Source organism: Juglans regia, chromosome 7, assembly GCF_001411555.2.
Source record: "Juglans regia cultivar Chandler chromosome 7, Walnut 2.0, whole genome shotgun sequence".
NCBI lineage: Eukaryota > Viridiplantae > Streptophyta > Magnoliopsida > Fagales > Juglandaceae > Juglans > Juglans regia.
Genome location: NC_049907.1, coordinates 11,008,724 through 11,033,622, shown reverse-complemented (window position 1 = coordinate 11,033,622; position 24,899 = coordinate 11,008,724). Strand labels below are relative to the sequence as shown.

Below are 24,899 nucleotides of genomic sequence, written 5' to 3'. Positions count from 1 at the left end.
GGGAAAGAAAATTCCGAAGATCCAAACGCAAACATCCCTGATGAGTGGTCGTCACTCCAGTGACTATTAGTCGTAACTACGTAAAATTGCATTTGGATCATTTTCTTCCTCTTATGATCATACCCGGAACCAAATGCCAGAGCCAATAGCCACCGTTGATCCCATCCCCCACCTCCCCCTTCCCCTCCTCCCATCCGATCCGATCCCTCCAGCTCCGACCCGCTCCTCTCCACCCGGATCCACCATCGATTTCCTCCCGGACTTCTCCGGCTACTCATGGGTCGCCTACTCCGCCTCCTCTCTCCTAGTCATCTCCCACTTCCCCTCCCCTCTCTCTCCCGACGAAGTCCTCATTGGCCCAATCTTTCGCCAGGTCTTCGAGCTCTCCTCCGCCGTCACCGCTGTGTCTTGGTCCCCGGTGTCGCCATCGATGGGAGAGCTAGCCGCTGCAGTGGAGAACTGTGTCTGCCTCTTCCAGCATGACTCGGCGAGTTCCGCTGGTACGTTCAAGTTTTTTTTTTTTAATGTTTGGTTTCCGAGATAATTGAGCAAGGGAAAGGAATTGAAACGTGAAGTCTTGAGTTAGTTAACGTTATTTGATTACAGTTAGCGTGTTCATTTTGTACTAAAAATGACCCAACATCGTCGAATTAATTATGATTTTCAGTTTCTAAAGTATGAGTATCTGATAAATTTTGAGTAAGATGGCACACGGATTTCCAAGAGAATGACTGTATTTTACTTTCTCTATTCTTTTTAATTTTACTTTTTTCTTTCTGACATTGGTATCTTAAATTACGAATTTGTTACTCATATATTCAGGTTCTTTTTGTTGGAGCCAGAATGCAGTGCTTGTACAATGTACAAAGGTGGAGGCAGTCGAATGGACGGGCTCTGGGGACGGGATAATAGCTGGTGGAATAGAGGTGGTTTTATGGAGAAACAACAGCAAGTCCTGGGAAATAGCTTGGAAGCTTAAAGCAGAGTGCCCCCAAACTCTGGTTTCTGCAACGTGGTCACTTGAGGGACCTTTCGCTACGGCAGCTTATCTTAGTGACCCTCAGATTGAAGGATCAATGGTTGATGCATTTAGCAAATGTGTGTTCGTATGTTGGAGTACTGGAAAATCTGATTACACAAAAGCTGAGCTACATCATCCTCTATCTGTGTCAACGATCCAATGGAGGCCATTGACAGGAAGACAATTGAATAGAGATGGAAAACATTCACGGAGACAACTGCTGCTAACATGCTGCTTAGATGGAACAGCAAGGTTATGGTGTGAGATGGATAATGGAAGGGTCAGAAAAACTGGAAAGGACACCATCGATCGCGAAACCACCAGGCGATCTTTTTGTGTAGTTGCTGTAATTGAGATTAACCAGGCCCTGAATGGAACTCTGGGCATGGATGTATATGTGTTGTGGTCCACAGAAATTTGGGGCCTTTTAAAAACTGGTGATGGAGTGGACCAAATATTGTCCACTGAGGGATTGGAGCATGACAAGGCAGGTAGGTGTGAGTGGTTAGTTGGGTTTGGTCCAGAAAAGCTGGTTTATTTTTGGGCTATCCACTGTCTTGATGACATCTCCCCAATGCGGTTTCCCCGAGTTACATTATGGAGGAGACAAGAATTGCAGGGCCTTGAAGAGGGAGAATGTCGTGGGACCAGTTTTTCAAATTCTAAAAACAGGCTACTTCTTAATAAATTTGTTATGTTGAGGAACCGCTTGTCCGGTCCACCAATTCTGTGTTCTTTGATTCATTTATTACCTAGTGATTCTTTAGTTTGGTCACTGTTACATACCAAGGCATCTAATAATATAGAGGATACTTCTCCTAGTAAATCCAGGACGGATGGCTATTTATCATGTTCTGCCAGTGGAATTCTGAACTTAGGTGGTCATGCCGGAAAGATCTTACAAGTTGCAGCACATCCTGATAGCTGTGAAGTTGAACTGGCTGTTTCTCTAGATTCTAACGGATTGCTTCTTTTTTGGTCACTTACCACCATTTCCAACAGCATTCTGGGTTGTCCGTCATTGCTTCCAACATGGAAGCTTTATGGAAAACTTGTGACTCAAGATTCATGTCCCAAATATACATGCTTGAGGTGGGCACCTTCAGTATTGAATGACGACCTGTTTCTGCTTATGGGACACATTGGAGGAATTGATTGCTTTATAGTTACAATCCACCACAACAAAGAAGAACATATAGAATGTCACTACTTATTCACTATACCTTTCACTGGCCATGGTCCATATGAGGATGGTCCCACAAATATCTTTTCAATTCCATTGCCTTCTACTTGTGATAAGACCTTCAAGTACAATAAATTTATGCTTTTGGGGATATGGATGAAAGGGTTTCGGGCTCTATCATGGGAAATGACCTTTCATTGTTCTGATCTATCCGCAAGCCACTGTGAATCTAATTTTGACACTAAAGATGGCTCAGAAGGCAGCATGTGGATGTTTGAAGGTGCTTTTTCTGGTAAAAGATACCGTCTTGGCGTAAATCCTTGCTCATCGCATTTACCAGATCCTCACTACCACGATCAGGTTACAAGTTTTGCTGTGGTCTGTCCAGGTAGTCTGACTCATAAACAACAAAAGCTGGATTCAACCAATGATATGTATGGCAGTTATCCTGCATATATCATGGCCACTGGCTGCTCTGATGGAAGTTTGAAACTGTGGAGAAGTAACACTGGTAAGCCCTCATCCCCTCACGTGCCATGGGAGCTTGTTGGTATGTTTGCTGCACATCAAGGGCCCATTAGTTCCATATGCTTGACTGATTGTGGTCAGAAGATTGCAACCGTCTGTGTGGAACGTCATCTGAATACTGTCAGCACCCTTCATATATGGCACTCTGTACACCTTACATGTGCAGGGACTTTTATGTTAGAAGATACATTATTCCTTGACAAAGGCACCATTGCTTTAAATTGGTTAGCTTTAGGAAATGGTCAGTTATTACTTGGAGTATGCATGCAGAATGAGTTGCGAGTATATGCAACAAGGCGGTGTGGAAGTCACAATTTGTTGAGCTCTGAAAAATCTTCAAAAATGGACATATGGGTTTGCATTGCATTCACTCACACTCTTCCTCCCATTCATGACTTTCACTGGGGCCCCAAAGCTGCACCTGTGGTTATTCATGATAATTACTTCTGTGTATCTTGTCAATGGCTGTTCCATGTTCCTAAAGAACATAAGGCCAAGTGCCATCTGAATTATATTGAGGAAAGTTTCCCTCATTGTGATGGTCAAGCAAATGAGGACATTCTTTCTGCAGTTTTCACTGATTGTGACATTGGTAATTTCAAACAATCATGTGCGTCTCGGCCATCCGTAGAGATGCATAAGAAGAATGATTTCCCTGCCAGCAGTTTGTTCATAGCAAGGGATCGATTGAAATGTGATTCAGGTTTGAAGATTGGTTTATGGAGCCTGCCAGAAGTAGTGGAGAGGTTTAGCGGATCCTTACCTAGTTATCACCCTGAAACTCTACTTATGAATATATTTTCAGGTATTATGAATTAGTAACTACTTGTTTGAACCTCTGATTTTAGTGCCATGGCATTGTTAAGATTCAGATTTACGAATATGAGTCACGGCTAAAAAGAGGGATAATTATTGTAAAGGTCCTGGGGTTTGTCCTGATTACAAACTTGGTCCCTGTGGTAAAAAAAGTTCAAAAACTTTATCACAAAGGTTAGTCCCACATTAAATTGATCCATCCATCAATTTACCATTAGATTTGTCAGGGACAATGTTGACACCAATGTTCCATGTTACATTTAATTAGATTTTGACACGTGTCATAGCTATATAGTGAGCGCTTTAAAAAAAAGTCACGTAATCATAACTCATAAGACCAATTAAAAAAAAATTAAATTTTAAAAAGTGAAAAAGAAAGAAAGAAAGAGAGTTTGTGCTTGCAACCATCTTCTTGGTTGTCCTCCCCCCAGGGTGCACACAGCCACCCTAAGAGGGCCAGGAAATCCCCTCCACCCATGGGATCGATGCAAGCTACAGTCTTAAAAGTGAAGTTCTTGCTTATAGGTTTTTTAAGTTTTGGTTTTTCTATTATTTTTTAAAGTCTTTTTATTAGAAAATTGATTCTTCTTTTCTAGTTTTAGTTGAATTTATTATACTAGTTACTTTAAGTTTAGATATTTAATTTAAGTTTTTTCTAAGTTTTTGGTTTTTTCTTTTAGCATTTAAGTTCTAACTTTAGTTCAGTTTTTAGATATGCTTATTTCAATTTAAGTTCCTTTGGTTTTTGTTCATGCTTTAGTTTTTTCTTAAAATTTGATGTTCATTTTCGTAAGTTTAATTTTTTCTTGTTTTTGTGATATTTGACTTTTTTATTTTTTAGTTATGACTATGCAGTTTTACCACATTTTCAAACCATATCAATCAGGACATGGATAATAGTTGCCAGGCTAGTGTTTTACATCATGAACCTAACAATATGTAGATGGAGGACCAATTTGCTATGCAGAGCTCACTCCAAGGGTCAACTTTTAAAATTTCATACCACGGACCCTAATTATGCTGTTGTCTGATTTGGGTAATTATGCATGTCACTGGGTAGAAATATTCTAACTGTTTTGCCTCCGTTTTAAATATCTTGATTACTCTTAGTAGGTCTCATATGACCATTTGGTATAGGAGAACCCAGTGACTGATATATTCTAAGCTCAAGTTATCTTTCATTGTGAACCCACAACTTACTCAGTTTCAAGCAAAAGAAAGTTTCTGCCAGTGTTTCAAACCTTCCTTGGATGTTCTTTGCTTAGATATGATGGAAACCCTTAATTTGAAATTTCTTTCATTTGTGATATGTAAACCAATATATATTTTGAAGAAGAGGAAAACTAAAATGAGACTAAATTATGTTCTCCTTATAGAACTTAATAAAGTATGCTACAGATGCGGGTTTGTGAATGTCCTTCATATTAATGCTCTGTCCTGATAGAACTTATTTTGACTGACTCTCTACTTTTCCAACCTTTTATTCCTTATAATTATCTGTGGTCTTCTATTTCATTCGTATTAATATAATTACTCTTACTTATCAAAAAAATAATAATTATCTGTGGTCTTATCCTTTTTCAACCGAATGATGTAACTAGTTTACCTTGCCAAGCAGTTATGTTGTTAGGAACTGGTGCATTATGATTGGCATGCTTCATAGGAACTTCATCTTGGTAATTTATATTGTTTTGTTGTGCATTCAAGTGCATGTTTTGTCCGTTTTTCTGCCCTTTCCTCTTTGGCGTCCCTTGTCAATTTAGTTTTGGAATTTCTAGGGCAATATTGCTTCTCTAGCTCAGAATTCTCCAGTTGGAAAGCTTTTCCTTGGATGTGTTAATTAAAGAGTGGTATTTATAATGTGTTTAGGGAATTGGAAACGTGCATATATGGCTGTGAGGCATCTTGTTGAATGTCTTACTTATTATGCTACTAAGATGAAAAACACCTCCACAAAGACCTGCTGCATAATCCCAGAGATCCTTTTGTCTGATTATTTTGAAGGAAGTCTTTTCAGAAGTTCAACTGATAAAGGATTTCAATGGGGTGGAGATTTGACCACAACATCATCTCAGTTTCAGAGCAGTATGTTCCAATTTGCTTCTGATTCTGAAACTTTTGCTTCCAATAATATCTTCCCTTCCTCTTCCAAAAAATCTGAACTTAGTGGTTTTGTTGAGACTCTTGAGAACTTGCATCAGCTAGCAGCTATACCCGACACAGAGAAGACTCAAATTGTTGCAATTACTGATCTTCTCAGTGAACTTAGTACTGCACAGACTTCTGCCTATGAAAGTCTTGATGAACCTGGGCGAAGGTACATCTGAATCTGAATCTGTATCTGATGAATTATGTGTTTTTCCATGGTGTTTACGTGATGTTTTCTGATATCCGTTTCACAAGATTTGCTTGCCAAAAGATTTTTTTATTTTTACTGGATCTTTCATACTGGTCTGTTTTTTTTTTAAATGAAAATTTTCAATAGAATGTCAAGAATCATTTACTAAATAACCATTGATTGTTACAGAGGATGCGCTTACAAATTTGCGTGCATAGAAACTATGAGCATACTAAGTAAAGTTCTCTAGATAGGGTTAAGGGCGTCCTGTGATATCGATATTGGTCATGGAGAATTGGAAGAAATGATTGAATTTGTCAGAAATGTCAACAAAAAGAAAGTAAATAAAAAAGAAGGAAAACATGTTGTGAATATTACTTTAAACGTGAAATTTTGTAATGCGTAGTTGTTGCTGTAACATGAATTTTGAGCCCTCAAAAACTGTAACATGATGGTGGTTCAATACTGCTTGTTCAATTTACTGGACTTTACAAGGCTCAAGTCCATCAAATTGAAGTCATTATGAAAAAATGGAATTTCAAAAAATAGAAGTTCTTCACAGATAATAACAAGTGATATTTGTATTTTATATTTATTCAAAGATAATAATATTAAATTGCTATTTTTTTTGTAATTTGATGCCTCTATTGAGTTAATATATCTAGTAGTGCAGTATTAAATTATATTTGTTTGCTCTAAATTTATGCATTGTTAATAGCTGACTCTGTTTTCCCTATCTAAAGTGACACTAGCATTGTTTTCATATTTTTTTCAAGCAAACTTGGTTTGTAAGCCCCTGTTCTTTTCCCCAATTGAGATTCGCCTTCTGTTTTTTTTTCCCCTTTTTAGGAATAGCACCTCGTGTTATGTCAAATTTTTGAATCAAGCCCATCAGTTAGAAATTCTGTTTACTCCACTTAATGGAAAACACATGGCAGTCTGAAACACTACCACGTGGAAGATACTATTTTCTTAATTAAATTTATATAAAAATAAAAATAAAATCTTAATAATTTATTTATAAAAAATAAAAAATAAACTGGCGCAAAGGCCACTAGGTGCTCTGGCCACCACATGGCTCGTTTTGAGCATCCACGTAGTGGCTAGATCTTTGCCTCCATGGGCCACTGGTGGGTGGCTGGAGTCAGCCACATGGTGGCCTGAGCTCGGCCACCACCTGGTGCCCCTTGCGCCATTGTTTTTCTTTTATTTTCTTCCATTGTTTATTTTTTAAAACAAATTATTAAATTTTATTTTTATGTAATTTTTAATTACGAAAATAATATTACCACATGGCATTGTTTCAGACTGCCATGTGTTTTCTGTAAAGTTGAGTGGATGGAATTTCTAACAGAGGGACTTAATTCAAAATTTTTCATGGCATGATGGATTATTCCTCATAAAAAATAGCACCAAGGACGAATCTCAATCGGTACAAAACATAGGGAGGAGTGACCAAAATTTTATTTTCTTAATGGAATCTTGATTTTCCTTTTCTCTTAATGTTAAATTCTTTTATTTCCCCTTCCAGGTTTTGGGTGGCGTTGAGGTTTCAGCAATTACATTTTTTCCGGATGATTGGTAGATCGGCATCTATGAAAGAGTTGATTGTTGACTCTAGGTTGATTGTATGGGCATACCACTCTGATTCCCAAGAAATTTTATTTGGTTCTTTTCTACCTAATGGACCAACTTGGCAAGAAATGCGGGCTATTGGAGTTGGATATTGGTTTACTAATACAACACAATTGCGTGCACGGGTAATAAATATTATCATTATTTTTGCTCCATCATACAAGGAAAATGTTTCCATTTTTAGACGGTGACAGAAAAATATTTTGTCCTTTTCACCTGAGCATTTTTTTCTAAATAATGTCTGATAAATCAGTTCCTGAAGGTAGTAGGTAACATCATCGTTGGATAAAATTTATAATTGCCAATTGTTTTTTCAAAATCCTTGTTATTTTTTTCTACTGCTCCAACATCAACAGTTCAATGAGCTCGAGCTTGTGTTGCTGGCATAAAAACATCCAACTCTTTTGGAGATAGAGGTAGAGCCATTCTACCATCTATTCTTGGAAACTAATGTGAACACCTCTTTGCTAATTGAATTAAAGTTAAAGTGAGTTGTATAGATGGATATATAACGTCCAAGGATTCTTATGTCCAATTGTTGGTTAGTTTGGGGCTCTCTGAGCTATGTCAAACAGCTCGTTTTATTAGTCAGTACCAAGGTTGGATGCAGCAGCTATACAATGTTTGAATTCACAATAATCATGCTTGTTAAAATAGCTGATGATTTCTGATTCTGTCATTTCGGTTTTGGGCGTCTATATATCTTGGTGACCAAGCCATCGATGCAAGGGGTACAAGTTGATTTCACATCAGCTATGATCATAGCTGTTTACAACACAATTCTTAATTGTCTCTTACTATTTTGCATGCAGTATGTGGTATGTTTTTGTTTATGATAAAAAGCAGTTACCCCCTCGCCTCTCTTTTGGACACAGTTCTTTATGAACCATAGTAAAAGCACCTATCCTCGTTGACAAGGTAGTGAGATGAGTTCTAGTCTGTGTCTTTACTCTTTAAAAAATTTTAACGAAGGTTTTTTTTACTGTAGATGGAGAAACTGGCAAGATCACAATATCTTAAAAACAAAGATCCCAAGGATTGTGCTCTGTTATATATAGCATTGAATAGACTTCAAGTGTTGGCTGGTCTTTTTAAAATCAGCAAGGACGAGAAGGATAAGCCTTTGGTGGCTTTTCTTGCACGGAATTTTCAGGTATTCTCGAGTTATATCAGGTTAACTTGTTGATTTATTTCTGTTGGAAGCTTAGATAAAACAATTACAGAGGCTCTTTCTCCAATGTGTTTCTCAGAAGAAGTCAATTACCTAAACCTCGTTTCTTTCTCATATTTCTTGTTTGTGTTATTTGGGGACAATTTAGATGAACTATAAAACTGGTTAATTCATGAATATGCATTTGCATTAATTACTGCTACAGGAGGAAAAAAACAAGGCAGCTGCTTTGAAGAATGCTTATGTTTTAATGGGGAGACATCAGCTAGAGCTGGCCATTGCTTTCTTTCTGCTTGGGGGTGATACTTATTCAGCTCTCAATGTTTGCTCAAAGAACCTTGGGGATGAACAGCTTGCAATAGTAATTTCTCAGCTTGTTGAGGAGCGTGGTGGACCATTACAGCATCATCTAATAACAAAGTTTTTGCTTCCATCAACCATTGAGAAAGGCGACTACTGGCTAGCAAGCCTTCTGGAGGTTTGAAGGATAGAAATACTTTCTTATTATGTTTCAAAAGGATATTCTTGTGAATAGCCATATGTACGAATTCTCCCTGCCTTTGATGATAGCATAATTTACAAGGACTTCTTGATTTGCAGTGGGAAATGGGGAATTACTTGCAATCATTTTTTCACATGCTTGGTTTCCAGATCAATACCATAGCTGAAAAGTCTGCATTTTCGTCCAAGCATGTTGCTTTCTTGGAACCAAATATTGGTCTTTATTGCCAAATGCTAGCCTCCAAAAATAGCTTGAGGAATGCAGTGGGGGAGCAAAATACTGCAGTTCTTAGTAGGTGGGCAACTTTGATGACAGCTACTGCCTTAAAAAGATGTGGGCTTCCTGTAAGTTCATTTTTCAGTTCATGATATTGTAATAGGGGTTTATGCTGGATGAGTATATAGCATCTTGGTAATGTTTTAGTATATGAATTACATTTTGATACTACCCCTAGGGTTTGGCTAAAGTGGTAAGGGCCTAATCTTGGTAGTAGGCTCCCACTAAATCAAAGGTTCGAACCTTTGGGTGCAAACAATTTCTAGGGACCACATCCATATGTGGAAAAGCCGATTATTTAACCAGGTTAAAGACATGTAGCGTTTTGTACAGTCGCCAGGATTCCTCGTCATAAAAATAAATAAATAAATTATGTTCAGATACATTGTAATTGTTATAACTTTATAGTTTAAATCTGTTCACAAGTTCTTCACTTTTTCTGCATGATTTTCAACCTATGTCTGTTGATGAAAGGTTAGGATACCAAATTGCTTGTCCATTGTTGCTCACTCATTTCTGTTGTCCTTATTATTACCATTCATGCGTAGTGATTATCATTTTTATGCTATCACAAACAAATCGCTTGATATGCTTAAGCTGTTACACTTTAATGAAACAATTCATAATGGTCGAGAGTCATGCATACACCTTTATTTGTCTTTTTTTTTCTAAGATGACTTTTTTAAAATGCAAAATGCGGTACCGCAAAGAGTGTACAATGGAAACACCTAATTAGATAGAGTAAAAAGGTCACGATTGTCTGAAAAACACAAGCTGGAAGGACTTAAGTAGACTGCTATCGAAATGATAGACATATGTAATGAAGAATTCCCTCTTCCTTGTTCTTCGGACAATTCTCGAAGCTGTGATCATTCCTCTTCCTCCAAATACACCACAATAGGCAAATTTTTCTTGATAAGTAAAACTTTTTTTTTGATAAGTAATAATTTTTATTGATGTGAATGAAATTAGGCAATGCCCAAGTACACAGGAAATATACTAAGAGAGGCACCTAATTACATTCTAATAGACTAGAAAGAAGATAAGAACTCATGAACATTCCCTCCCCTCAATACAATAGCAGAAAACCACTGGAAAATAGAGAATACAAAGAAGTTCCAGATTTCCCCCATTGCACGCTCCTTGTTATTAAAACATCTGTCATTCCTTTCCAACCATAGACACCACATTAGGCACAAAGGAATCATCCGCCACACGGCTGCTAATTGGGCACTACTATGAGACCTATTCCATCATGCTAATAGGTCCACCACACTCTTGGGCATAACCCAACTTAGCCCACCTATTAAAACTTTATTGATAGAAAAAGGCATAGTCCTAGTACACAGGAAGTATACACCTATCAACCACTAGTGAGGGATACAACAAATTATGAAAACTATCCCCATTACACACAATGACAGAAGCCCAAGAAAATAGAGTGTCCAAAAAGAATCTCTTCAACTCTTCCAAGGAATGCTGCCGTTCTTTGAAGCACCTAGCATTTCTATTCTTCCACATAGCAGCGATGTGAACATTGCCCCTAAGGCCTTTCCAACCTTAAAAATATCCATTACCCTTCTAGGCATAACCCATACCACACCAGTTCGGTTGAAGATATCATCCCATAAAATCCTGGCCACCTCACAATGTAACAATAGATGATCCACAGTTTCCCCCTTTTTTCTTACATTAGTAACACTAATCCATAATGATAAGACCCGTTTCCTCAGATTGTCAAATTGGAGTCATTTTCCACAAATTTCCATTGGTAGGCTGTCAAGCTGACCATTCCAACAAAGAAGATCAGCCACCTATTGAGGCATGACCCAACTCAACCCGAATAGGCTAAAGGCAGTAGGACTAACGGCCTCACAATGTAGTAGCTAGTGGTCCACTATTTCTCCATCCCTTGTACACATGCAGCACCAATCAAGATCATCGCTTTGATTTTTTCTCCAACTCACTTCCTCCACGAGACTAGTCTTTTCCAATTCTCTAATGGTTGTATTTCTCTTCGCCTTCTCCTTGACAGCTAGGCCCTCTCTTCTTCAATAGACACTTGACTCCTTCAAGAGGAACATTTGCTTATCTCCCCACATCTCCAAAAGTTTCCTTGTTCAATGTTCTTAGATTGGCTTTCAGTGCCTTTAGTTTACACTCAAAACACAACTCGAGCCTTGAAAGCGACAAGAATTCTAGCCCCTCCACCCTTTCCACAAATCCTTTTGAGAGTAGCCACATATTTTCAAAATTGAAATTGAAATTACCCAAGTACCCCTGTAATGCAGCGGGAATATCTACCAATTCATTCAACAAATTGGTTAGTCGTCAAGCATGCAATTAATTTGATAAACAATCAAATACATAAATTAATTGATAAACAATCAAATACATAAAATAAACGAAGTGTGTAACACCAAGATTGGTATCGAAGGGAAACCCTTTAAAGAACTCTTTAAAGGTAAAAAATCCTACGGGGGCAGTCAAATCCAGAAAAATCAATTTTATTATTTGAAAATCAATTACAAGTAAAGCTCAATTACAAAAATTTTGTCAATTGACACTCTTACTTGACCAGACAAATGACCCATTTGTCTTCTACTGCATTAGTAGCTAGAACCTTTAACGATTTTCAAACATTGGCTTTTCTCCTGAAACTCCAGTGGCTAAAACTCAATCAATCAATTCTCCAACATGGAGTATGCACGCACTAAAAAAAAAGAGATAAAACATTAAAAAATTTTCAAGTACCACTCTCTGAGAGAAACAGTATGAAAATTCCTTAGGAATTTTCTCAACTAGAAAATATGCGAATTTGAATCTCTAAAAATCTTAACCAGTAGAATCCCTTAAATAAACTATCTGGAAAAAAGTTCTAGTTTCAGTAGGATTCTGTTGACGGATAGAATCTGTCGCGAAGACATCTCCTGACGGATTACTAACATGTCGCGATAACTCTTCTTTGCAGTAACTGATTTCTGTTCAGCCTTTGTTCTGGATAACTTTTTGATAGTTCGAAACTCTTTCTGCTTGATATCTTCTATCCAGATCACTTGATATCTCCTATCTTTTCGAACATTCAATCTTGATCAAAAGTCTTTTGAACTTTTATCTATTTAACCACTTATCTTAGAATTCAAATATTCATAGATAAAGATAAAGACAAACATTTATCTATTAATCTATTTATCTTTGAATTTAAATATTCATAGATAAAGATAAAGACAAATTACATTCATCCAAAAATTCAAATAGGTCCTAGTCATCTAATCCTAGCCAATAAACTTTTACATTAACTGAAATATTCACTACCTCAGCCTGTGATCGCAGTCCAACAAAATAGGAAAACTATCAAAGCAATCATGAGAGTTTTCGCTAGGATACATCAAGAAATAACGCTTCCTACCCTGGTGAGATAAGAAATGTGTCTATTCTAGACCAACTAAGATTCTTCCAATAGTAGATCGTGTCTTCTTCAATTAGGGTTGGTCCCCCCATCCATGAGAAGATCAATAAGATTGTGCTCAATTATAAAGTAGAACTCCTCCAGTTAGGGCTGGAAACTAGTTGCAAACTTTTTGCTGGGGAACCTAGTAACTAGACCAGCAAACTCATCCCAGAACATCCTTCTATCATTGTCAGAATCAGGCCCATAGACCCCAACAAATACCATACAGACTGATCTGTGGGGGAGAGAAAGGTGCAGTTCTTTGAAATCAAATCGTTTATCAAGCATTTTATTCTCATGCATACCTTTATATGATGAACTTTGTAAGAATAGCTCCCTATTCTTAAAAATGGATCCACCAAATAAACCTAATTTACCTTGGATGGCGTTCAGAGCTAAGATGTCCATTTAGAGCTTTAAACACCTGCTGAATGCTACAATAAGGTTGACATATTTATTATTTACCAAACCCCGATCTCCAAACTTTGAAATTCTTATGACTTCTAATGTTTTTATGGTCACCTACTTCAGGCCCTGTCTTTGTGTCGTGTCATCATGTTTCTGATACAAAATAGTGACTTGCTTCTCAAATTCATTGTAGCTTGAAGCTTTGGAGTGTCTTTCATCTTCCATGAGTGTCATTGGGAGTAGAGATGATGGGAGGTGGTCAGATGATGTCAGAAGTTTTGAAATTCTAAACGGGATTCTAAAGCCTTCTCCACAAGATTCCTCTAACTGGCTTTCAGGTGATGCAGCTTTTCAACTGGAGTCCCATGATAAATTAGATTTGGCACTTCCATACTTCTCAAAATTGCTGATAGAGCATCCAAGTTGGCCAGGCAATATTGTAGAATCTGTTGGAGCTGGTGCATGCTCAAAGGAGTATGAGATTCATGAATATGAGGAATTACTCGAAAACTTCCGACGTAAGTTCTATAGAGGGCTCTCACAGTTTGACCAGAGGTTTTCCTTGGCTCCTGCCAATGTAGTCAGCATGGTATGTAGTTTGTAAAATATGATGTGTTAACATCTTGTTAATACGTTAGCAGATGCTTTCTATCAGCTGATTTATTTTGTTTGATCCCTTTCAACAGATGCTTGTCTCACTATGTAATCATGGGCTCTTATTTATGGGATATGATATATTGGATGGTTCTGCTTCTCAAGATCAGTCACAAGATAAGCGCTATAATGTTGACAGTTTCATACTGTATCCTCTTCTGCGTATGCCACTGTTGAAGGCTACTAACGAAATTTCCCTTTTATTTTCACGGTTTATTACTGCTTGCAGTATAACCTGCCCTCAAACCAAGTTGCGTAATATTGACAATGACATGTCTGCTAACAAGAAATCCAAGTGGTTAGATACTTGGGGGTACTTCTTTCAAGGCCTTATGCCATCATTGTGGAGTTTAAGAGCTGCTTTGCGATTTATTTCCAGCCCCATCACTAAAGATCTCATGATGGAACCCCTTATCATTCTTGATTTATTTGAATTTTATGTACATTTTGCATCTGCTTGGCTTCAAAAAAACTCAAAAGTTCTCCTTCTGATGGTGCAACCTCTCTTGATCACGTTAACCAACGGGCATGCTCCATATGAAGTTGATGTTACAAATATGAAGAAACTCCTTCCCCAGATTGAAGAGTTAGTAGCTCATAATCTATCAATGGATGACCGAGGAGAAGGCTTTCAAGCTTCAAATTGTGTGCAAAATAAACTTGCTAGGGATATGATGCATTCAATGCCAGAAGAAGAAAGATGGCAAATTATCGGCACTTGTTTGTGGCAACACATGTCCAGCTTCGTGAAACAGAAATTCGAGAAACTTGACGATAAATGTTTGCCTGGTGTTTCCATCAGAAAACTTTCTTCCCGTGTGTCTTATTATACAAATTTGGAATATGATGGCAACAGTATAACAGAAGAGATCAGGTTGGTCTCGTTGAGCTTGGCAGAGTTATTGAAGACCACACTTACACATCTTTCTTCTTATCATGTTAAACAACTTGCATCATTTATACAACAGAAAGTAAAGAATGGACTGCAGGTAATGACTCTTCTATGGTTAAAAGAATCTAGTCAACTTCAACCCAGAGACCTCTGTGAGGGTACTGTAAATATTGAGATCATGAAAAGCAAAGATGAATCATCAATTTTTGAACTACTATGGGATATCTGTGTCGATTCTAAAATAATATATGAAGGCTTTGAACATGGAAAAGTAAATTTGCCACATAGTTTTGATCAGAAACTCTCTAAAGCATGGAGTGATAAATATATTGGTCTGGAAGTATCTAATACATATGATGGCATGCTTCAGAATAGTTCTGCCAGTAGTGAATCGGAATCGCCTGCTGGGGGTCTGATTCATGGTGGCCCTGCTTTTCCAAGTTCCTGGCAAAAAGATGCAACTCTTACTAAGGAGGTTATAAGTTTCAAAAACCCTAAAGAATTGTATAAGAGAAGTGGGGAGCTTTTGGAGGTAATATTTCTTTCTTAACTTCTGCATATTTTTATTTATTAATTTATTGTCTTTTATTCATGGTACTGCTTGCTGTAGTAAAATATATTGGTATCGACTCATCTGTAGATGTCATGTCGGTTATGAAAATCATCTTTGTAGATCCTCAATTCCATTGTATAGTAACTTAACCTTATTCTTGAGCAGGCATTGTGTGTCAACTCTATTGATCAAAGGCAAGCTGCGCTTGCAAGCAATCGGAAGGTTAGACTCTGCCTGCAAACTCTAGCTTCTGTTTTGAAGTTTTTAATTTAGTGGGACTTTGGTGAAAACTCCTTTTGTTGTGGGTAGACTGAAGGTAGGAAGCAGTCCAGATTTGTTTTGGATCATGGAACTGCCAATTGACCATTGTTCTACCAAAAATGAAGTTGAAAATATGCTTCTCAAGGGAAATGTTGCATTTGAATTTTCATGATTTGTTTGAACTTTTCAAATGTAGAAAGTAGATAAATTCTCAGAATCTGCAACCTCTTATAATCTACACCTTGCCAAATGCAACTCTTTGCAAAAGGAACAATTCGTGGATGGCTTGGCTGTGGGTTCAAACTAGTCTTTTCAGTCATATACAGTAAATATTATTTTAGATCCTTTCTTCAAAAGGAATGAACAGAGATTGAATCAGACCGATTCCCCAAATGCTTTTCTGAATATTCCTCAATGCCCTGGCTATTTACAAAACATGAATAATCATCTGCTTCCGGAAGATATTGAAGAATTTCTTGGGAATCCTACAAGATCAATGCCATCTTTTTTCTATGACAAATGGTTAGAACTTCATCAGTGATTGAATCCTACTGAGAGGTCCGTTAGAGATCATAAATTGTTGAAGAAAAAACAAGATATTTCCTGTTATTCAAAATCGTGGTGTAACGTGTGATCCCCTCCTTCCGGTCATGAACTAGAAGAAATAAATCAATAAATGGATTTTTGTTCAAGAATAAATTTTGATATTAATAAATCTAAATTTATTAATATCAATAGGCATAACCAAGTACACTAGGTGTATACAAGAGAGAACACCAAGCTCATAATTGAGTACCCCTAATAACCAATATACACCAAGCCCAACCCCCGCAGCAAAGCAATTGTAACTACCCCAACCCACTATCTTGAATATATTAACTATTTCTTTCTTTTCCATGTGTTGTATCACCCTAATGGAAGGTCCAAACCATATAGCTTATACTCCAAAAGGATTAGTCAATGATATAACTGGAGTCCCATTAGAACCTTATAAAGAGCAAAAAATTCTCATTTCTAAACAATGTGTGATCTCATACACTAACTACCATTATTCTTATCATATGTGGTATCACAATCTACCCCCCTTAAATTCCCGACGCCCTCATCGGGCCAATCCATTGTAGGTGGCACAGCTTAAGTCCCACATTTCTAGTTGGAATAGGCTCTAATACCATTTGTAACACCCCTTCCCATAGGTCAGGAGAGTTATGTACATTCATAACATAATGCCGTGTAAAGAGATTCGAAGTTATGAAAATACCTCATTTATTGAATCATCAACTAACTTAACATAACAATCTTTCATAGCATAAAGCTGAAACATAATGAAAAGGCATAACTAGTTCTATGTAGTGATCACTTATTCAAATATTTTAATCATAAACTAAATCCTTGTAGAAATAACACTTATTCCAGTCTAAGTCTCCAAAAGTAATCTACTTCTGGCCTTCCAGCTCTGTGTCCACGTGATCAACATTTGAGACATTAAAACATAAAAAGAAACAAATGAATCGAAGACTCATTAATAGCATATCATAATGTAACTTAATTTAGCTTTAGCAAAAACTTCAGTGTTTCGTAACATATGCAGAATTAACAAAATCATGGAATTTCATGTAGCATGGTGCATGAGTGACTGGCCCCATGTATTTCCTATTAATCATACATGAATTGTTCATCTTGTCTTTCACTTATTTAGTGGCCATTATTACCTGTGAGCATTGATCCAATTGTCATTGACAATACATACATACTATATGGGATCCCACATTGTTTAGAAATGAGAAGTTCTTAGTCTTTATAAGGTTTCAATGGAGCTCCAGTTGTATCATTGACTAGTCCTTTTGAAGTATAGGTCATGTGGTTTGAGTCTTCCATTGGGACGTTACAAATGGTATCAGAGCCTATCCCAACCAGAAATGTGGGACTTGAGCCGTGCCACCTACAGTGAATAGGTCCAACTAGGACGTTGGGAATTTAAGGGAGGAGATTGTGATACCCCATATGATAAGTATAAGGGTAGGTGGTGTAAATGAGAAGTTCTTGCTCTTTATAAGATTCCAATAGGGTTTCAATTGTATCATTATCTAGTCCTTTTGGAGTATAGGTCATGTGGTTTGGGCCTTCCATTGAGGCGTTACACATAACTTGGATACCAGTCACAAAAATTTTTGTTCCTTTTTATTTATCTCCCCTCCCCCAACATTTTGCTTACTAGCTGCCATCGAAGTAGCATCATTGAATCTCGATGCTGTTGTTTTAATTTAGCGATAATACTCAACTCAGTGCTGCGTGTTTCTTAATTATCATTGACATGTGCATGATGGGGATGCAAAAATTACATGGGAGAACAAAATTGTAAAATTTCTCCCTTTTCTGGCGGGATTGTTTTATACATTAGTAATTGTGTTTATTCAATGTACTTATAAAAATAACAAATTCCATCTAAAGAGTCTAGGGGGAGTGTTTGCCAGCTTGCTTTATGCTGCAATAAAGCTTTGAAGAGTAGGACATTAGTTATTTGTCTTTAATTTGTCTGCCTTGATTATATTTTAGCCTTTTTATCTATATCTTATGCCCAACCTGGAATGACATGCAAAACATGTACTAACGTCAAATTGTATCAATTCAGGGCATACTGTTCTTTAATTGGGAAGATGGTTCGACTTTCAGTGATCAGTCAGACTATATCTGGTCAATAGCTGATTGGCCACAGAATGGGTGGGCTGGTTCTGAATCGACCCCAGTTCCAACACGTGTCTCTCCTGGTGTTGGTCTAGGGAGCGAAAGAGGTGCACACCTTGGGTTGGGTGGAGCAACTGTTGGTGTGGGCTCTCTGGTTAGGCCCGGCAGGGACTTGACTGGTGGTGGAGCATTTGGGATACCGGGTTATGCCGGTATGGGAGCCTCTGGCTTAGGTTGGGAGATTCAACAAGACTTTGAGGAGTTTGTTGATGCACCACCTACTGTTGAAAATATAAGCACAAGGGCTTTCTCAGGTCACCCCTCTAGGCCATTCTTCTTGGTGGGTTCTAGCAATACACACATTTACTTATGGGAGGTAAGAACTTTCATATCATATGGTAACATATGCAATAGTTCATTGGTAACGCATTAGTCTTTCTTTGGGTATTTTTCTTGCAATATTCTTGTAGATTTTGTGGAGCAAATGGGAATTCTTATAAGGTTTTCTACTCATCAGAAAGAAATGTATTTTCAAGTGTTTTTTTGATAAAATACAATCCAAAATGTTGCCTATTCTTTATGAAATGATCATTTCCTTGATTGTGCTGTTGGCCATAACGGGAAGGGTTTAGGTTGATTGCAGTTTAGGCATGGTTTCAACCATGTTTCAAATTCGCATAGTAAAGTACCACCATCATCTCGAGGTGCATTAGTATTTGAGCTTCTTGTATTATTGATTTGTCTCTCACCAGACAGACAAACAAAATGAGTTTAGGGAAAATAACTTTTGCATGTTGAAGCTTACCTGTTATGTTGCACCAGTGACTAGTCTATTCTACTCCTTTATTTTCTTCTGATTCTAGATTCTCAGAAATCACCACCAAAAGCTCCAGGAGAGAGCTATAAAAGAGTAAAGGAAAAGAAATACAATGCATGGACATTAAATGTTTAAATAATATGTTGAAATGCATGGACATTAAAAGTTTAAAAAACGCTTAAGTGAGGTTTGTGAATTGTTTATTGTTCATTGTGACTTTTAGTGCATAAGCATAAGGATGATATGGGTTAATAAGTGCAGTTTGGTAAAGACAAAGCTACCGCAACTTATGGAGTGCTGCCTGCTGCAAATGTCCCTCCGCCTTATGCTCTTGCATCAATATCAGCTTTGCAGTTTGACTACTGTGGACACAGATTTGCTACTGCAGCCTTGGATGGAACTGTATGCACATGGCAGCTGGAGGTTGGAGGAAGGAGTAACATTTGTCCAACAGAATCATCTCTCTGCTTCAATAACCATGCATCGTATGTATTCTATTCCTGTTGTTTTACAGGGCAGTTCCACTCACCCTTCTTTTCATCTTAGCCATGCTTGGGAAGTCGATGGAAGATTGAGGAATTAATTAGAACGTTATTTTGACTTGGTCAAGCATACTAGCATCACTTCTCCAGATTTGAGTGAAGTAATTTCCTCCATATTATCATGCAAGTTTGTTCCCTGTAGCATGGCCGTTTTCTCCCCATTTGACTCATTATACATTGGCTTTCTTTCTTCTTTTTTCATGTATTTCAAGTGATAAAGGCCTTGGTCTTGGTGATATGCTCCCTTCAGGTCTAAGGTTCGAATCCTCTTGGGTGCAAACAATTTCTAAGGGTCATCGGGATGGGGGAAACTTTTTCTTGAATTACCCGAGGTGCACTTGCGGGAAACTTCTTGTTGAGGGCATGTGTACCCCCGGGATTAGTCGATACTTTGTTCTCAAAGTCTCGAACACCTGGTGCCAATAAAAAAAATGTATTTTCATTTTTATCACTTCTCCAGATTTTAGTGAAGTAATATCATCTATGTTGCCATGGAAGTCTGTTCCCTGTACAGTGGCCATTTTCTCCCCATTTGTCTCATTTTACGTTGGCTTTCTTTTTCTATTTCATTTTTTGTGAGTGAAAACCAGGAACAATTATATAAATTACTTGGCTAAAAGTTCAGGGTGTTGTTTCTTCTTGCTTATTCAGGATTTCGAAGTGTGTTAGAATTAATCCTCACAATAGTGGTATTTGTTTGATTTGGTCTAGTGTCGGGTAACAAAATCTATAGTTGAAATGATGTGTGTGTGTGTGTGTGTGTGTGTGTGTGTAGTGTGTCGTACTATAAATCTTATGACACACTCTACAAGAACTTTCCCATGGAAGAACATATGGAAGACTAAGGTCCCCCTAAAAGCTTCTTTTTTTGTATGGACAACTTCGTTAGGGAAGATGCTCACCTTAGATAGTCTAAGGAAACGCCGCTTCATTGTATTGGATTGGTGCTACATGTGTAAGAAAAGTGGTGATTCTCTGGATTCTCTATTATTACATTGTGATGTAGCCATGAATTTATGGAACGATATATTCGCGAGAGTGGGACTCATTTGGGTAATGCCAATAAGGGTTGTTGAATTTTTGGCTAGTTGGCAAGGAATCCGAGGTAATTCTCAAATTGCAGCTATGTGGAAGATGATACCGACCTGTCTATGGTGGTGTGTATGGATGGAGAGGAACACTCGGAGCTTTGAGGATTGTGAACAGACAATGGATGAGCTTAAAACTTTTTTTCTGCACACTTTATTCCATTGGTCGATTCTAATAGATTTTAATGGCATGAACGTACATGATTTTCTTGTATCTTAGATAGTCATGCCTAGGTGTGGCTCTTGTATATGTCCCGTGTACTTGGCTTCGCCTATTATCAATAAAATACTTATTTACTGATAATAAAAAGTGTGGGTGTGTATCTTTGTGCTTTTAATTGATACTAAATCTTAAGTACTTTTGTAGGGATGTTACTTATGTTTCTGGCGGATCAGTCATTGCTGCAGCTGGAAATAGCTCCAATGGTGTTAATGTGGTTATATGGGATACATTGGCTCCACCTTCAACCTCTCGAGCTTCCATTATATGTCATGAAGGTTTTCCTCTTAGTTTGAAACTGCACATGGTGAAACTGGTTGCATGTGACCATCTTTATCTGCCCAATTCTATTGATTTGTAGTGGAATGTATAGGTACATTTGAAATAGAAAATACATAAAAACTAGTTACATTATTATACTATATTCCCACAAGTTTTTCTGGTGGTGACATAAGTATTCCAAAAAATATTGACTCGTGAAAGTTGCCCGAAGGTGATGCGAATTATGATGACAACTATTAACAATGTAAGATATAAATTGAAGTTACCTAATCGGATCATGAATCTGGTAATTACCTCACTCCCTCAAATGAATTGTTTCTATCCTCCATATAAAGTAAGGTTTAGGTTATCGTTTCGTAGATTGTTATTGTTTTGGTCTAGATTCATGGCAGCATCATTTGTGGAAGTTCATTAAAAAAAAAACTTCTAAATGCATCAGATCTGGAACATTGACAAACCCATTACCCTTCAATCTTCTTTCGGTGCTCTGGCCATACTTTTTGGTTTGTAGATTGCTATTCAGCTGTGATTAAATTAGTTAACAATATGCATTTTTAGCAGTCAAGTTGTTTATTCATTCCCTTTGTTGTGAAGGTGGAGCCCGCTCCCTTGCTGTGTTTGATAATGATATAGGAAGTGGTTCCATTTCTCCTCTTATTGTGACTGGCGGCAAAGGTGGTGATGTTGGACTCCATGACTTCCGGTACATTGCTACTGGTAAGAGTAAGCGGAACAGGCACGCTGATAATGGTGAAAGCATCAGCTCATCTTCAAGTTCTGACATGCAGAGAGGGATTACTAAAAATGTTGGGGACCAGAATCGAAATGGGATGCTTTGGTATATACCAAAGGCTCACTCAGGTACAGCTTTGTTGTTTTAAATGTAACAAAGGCTCACTCAGGTAAAGCTTTGTTCTTTTAAATGTCATCTATTATGCATGATTATTTGATCTAATTTTATTTAAATCAAATGGTCTGAAGGGAGTATCACCAAAATACGTACCATCCCAAATACTAGTTTGTTCTTGACGGGAAGCAAAGATGGAGATGTTAAACTTTGGGATGCCAAAAGGGCTAAGTTAGTATATCACTGGTCAAAATTGCATGAAAGACATACCTTTCTGCAACCAAGCTCTCGAGGCTTTGGTGGAATTGTTCGGGTAATCTTTTATCACACAAATTTGCTAACATAACATAGAATCTGGCTTTGTTCTCAAAGGAAATTTCTTTAGTTGTATACCTGTACTAAAGAAAAATTCATTCATATGGAACAGGCTGCTGTAACAGACATACAAGTTTTTTCACACGGTTTTCTTACATGCGGTGGAGATGGCATTGTAAAGCTGGTAGAGCTCAAACAGTAGCAACATGGGACTCGGTGAGTTTTAAGCGAAAGATACACCTGTGCTCACGGAACCGTTGTTTCAGAATGAAAATCGATAAGTTTTGAATTCCACAGCAATGGCGAGCCAGGGAAGGTTGGCGTGACATTCCATGTTGCTCATTCTGGTTGCCTATTGTCAACATATCTTTACATGGTCAGCAATGTATGTCTCTTACAATTCTTGTTTTAAAATACTAGCCATGAGAGCCTGGAATGCAGCTGACTTATGTGTAGTTTCTTCCATCAGGAATTTTTTGCATTGCTAAAAGCAGAGAAATGAAGTCCCTGTAGCAGTTGTTGTAAATTACGCGAAAAAGACAAAGCTAAAGGATTTTAATATTGAATTGACTGTGATGAAAAAAGATAGCCTATCAGGTTTCCTTGCTGGAATCAGGGCTTTTGTCGAGTATTTACTGCTTATCATTGCTCTTCATGTTCTGTCACCAAGCTAAGCAGAGTTCCCAAATTTTGTATCTATTTTCCTTCTACGTGGTTATTGCGTGTATATGTGTGAATAAACATGACAAAATCACCTCCTCTGCTGTTCAAATCTATCTGCTTCTTTATTACTCTGACTAAAATGTACATAATTCTCTGAAAAGCAGTGGTTCACTGACCGATATCCATTGCTTTCTTCTCCTTCAGTTGCCATTTATTGTTTATTGATCATTGTATCTGACAAAGAAACAATAGCTTTGCTATACAACCTTCACATACTCTACATTTTATATTTTTTAAAAGTTTTTAAATTTTTAATATTTATTTTAAATTTTTTTTTAAATTTATTCTTTTAAAATTATTTCAAATTTTTTATTCATTATTTATATAATAAATATTTGATAAAAGAAAAAAATAATAAAAATTAAAAATAATGTAGAGTGTGAAATGTTAAGAGGTTGTGAAGAGTTTTTGAAGAAATAAATGCTTCTCTTTTTGTTTCATTTTAGGATCTGAAGTATTTGTATGGGTTTGAGCTACAGGTATCTAATTTCAGCATGGATCTTCTTTTGCATCTTAGCTTGGTATCTACTTACCTTAAAAAAGAGAAAGAAAAAGAAAAATGAGAAACAATATTATCAGCATGTGTACTCTTCTTAATTTGCCACTCCAAGTCTAAGACCTGCTATATAAAAATAATTAAAAAAAAAATTGCAATCCTGATGTGTAAGAGCACTAGTATTGGACTAGTTAAATGTTAGTCAAATCAAAATTTTTACTAAATTTTTTCAAAATCAGTTGAATTGGACTAGTCAAATTACTTTAAGTCAAGTTATGAGCTACAGTAAATGGAAAACTAAAGTCATATTTAATTAGTTATTATTCACCAACCAAAATAATATTTTATTAAAAAGTATTTCCTTTCTCTTCGTCTCTTCTTCATTTCTTTTTTATGTTAAATAATTTGTTTGGACAGTAAAAATTAAATTATTAATTAGTATATAGAGTATTTATAAAATATATATAAAAAAATTAGTAAAATATATAATATTATATTATTATTTTGACTTTAAAATGACTAGTCCAATATGGATTAATCTCTTCAAATAAAATTTCAAGTTTTAGTCAAAATTTCGACTTGACAATGATGTTCTAAGTGGACTATATAATAACGATAATTACCGTTGAAATGAATGCATTTTATAAGCCAATAAGATTAAAGGAAACTAATATTAATGACATTAATTTAATGTACTATTTAGTGTTTAGAACATGTTTTGGATGGGAAAAACTTTTTGGTTGTATTTAAATTAACAAGGCTGTGATAATTAAATCCAAAATAACTGTTGTTTAATCAAACAAACACTTATTTTTTTATTTTCTTAACATTGTTTTCGAATTTGTTTCTTCTCAGAGAAAAGTGGCCTTTTTATAAAATAAATAAATAAATAAATACCTGTGCTGTATGCGTGCTCGCAAAAGACGCAGGAGGATACATACAACGTTTAAAAGCCATTCTATAATGTAAAATTCTGCTTTAACAAATCCATGGAATCAGGCCATAGTTTTCGGATCTGGCTTTAAGTTCAAACTGTCACGAAACGAAAGAAATATGGGGATACCGTGGCATCAAACCGTTTCTACTTCGAAACAGGAAAGTTAAGGAAAAGTTCTACTTTAATTCGCTCTTTTCATGTTAGGCCCCGTTTGGGAAGACATAATCTCATTCCATTCCAAATATCATTTAAATATAA

General features: G+C 36.8%; 1 protein-coding gene across 6 annotated transcripts; it reads left to right on the top strand.

Moving 5' to 3' along the window:
- Positions 1 to 23,346, top strand: LOC108989269. 6 transcript variants are annotated; one of them, XM_018962820.2, is made up of 18 exons: positions 1 to 500; positions 823 to 3,537; positions 5,418 to 5,865; positions 7,418 to 7,646; positions 8,510 to 8,674; positions 8,898 to 9,170; positions 9,293 to 9,538; positions 13,523 to 13,918; positions 14,016 to 15,407; positions 15,594 to 15,650; positions 18,322 to 18,750; positions 19,453 to 19,676; positions 21,189 to 21,319; positions 21,918 to 22,184; positions 22,305 to 22,483; positions 22,598 to 22,701; positions 22,783 to 22,861; positions 22,955 to 23,346. In XM_018962820.2, exons 1-16 carry the CDS (start codon positions 134 to 136, stop codon positions 22,685 to 22,687), a joined length of 7,608 nt encoding a protein of 2,535 aa, XP_018818365.1. In that variant the 5' UTR covers positions 1 to 133; the 3' UTR covers positions 22,688 to 22,701; positions 22,783 to 22,861; positions 22,955 to 23,346. The 6 variants fall into 6 exon arrangements, with proteins under 6 accessions (XP_018818365.1, XP_018818363.1, XP_018818366.1 ...); XM_018962818.2 differs by having other exon boundaries at positions 22,783 to 22,870; XM_018962821.2 differs by having other exon boundaries at positions 2 to 500; positions 14,016 to 14,972; positions 15,246 to 15,407; positions 22,598 to 22,870.
- The last annotated feature ends 1,553 nt before the right edge of the window (positions 23,347 to 24,899 follow it).

Excerpts from the sequence above, each read along its gene's own strand:
- LOC108989269 (XM_018962820.2), top strand. The coding sequence starts at position 134 with ATGCCAGAGCCAATAGCCACCGTTGATCCCATCCCCCACCTCCCCCTT. Across the intron at positions 15,651-18,321 it reads CGCTTGCAAGCAATCGGAAG|GGCATACTGTTCTTTAATTG; the intron begins GTTAGACTCTGC and ends GTATCAATTCAG. Across the intron at positions 19,677-21,188 it reads TGCTTCAATAACCATGCATC|GGATGTTACTTATGTTTCTG; the intron begins GTATGTATTCTA and ends GTACTTTTGTAG.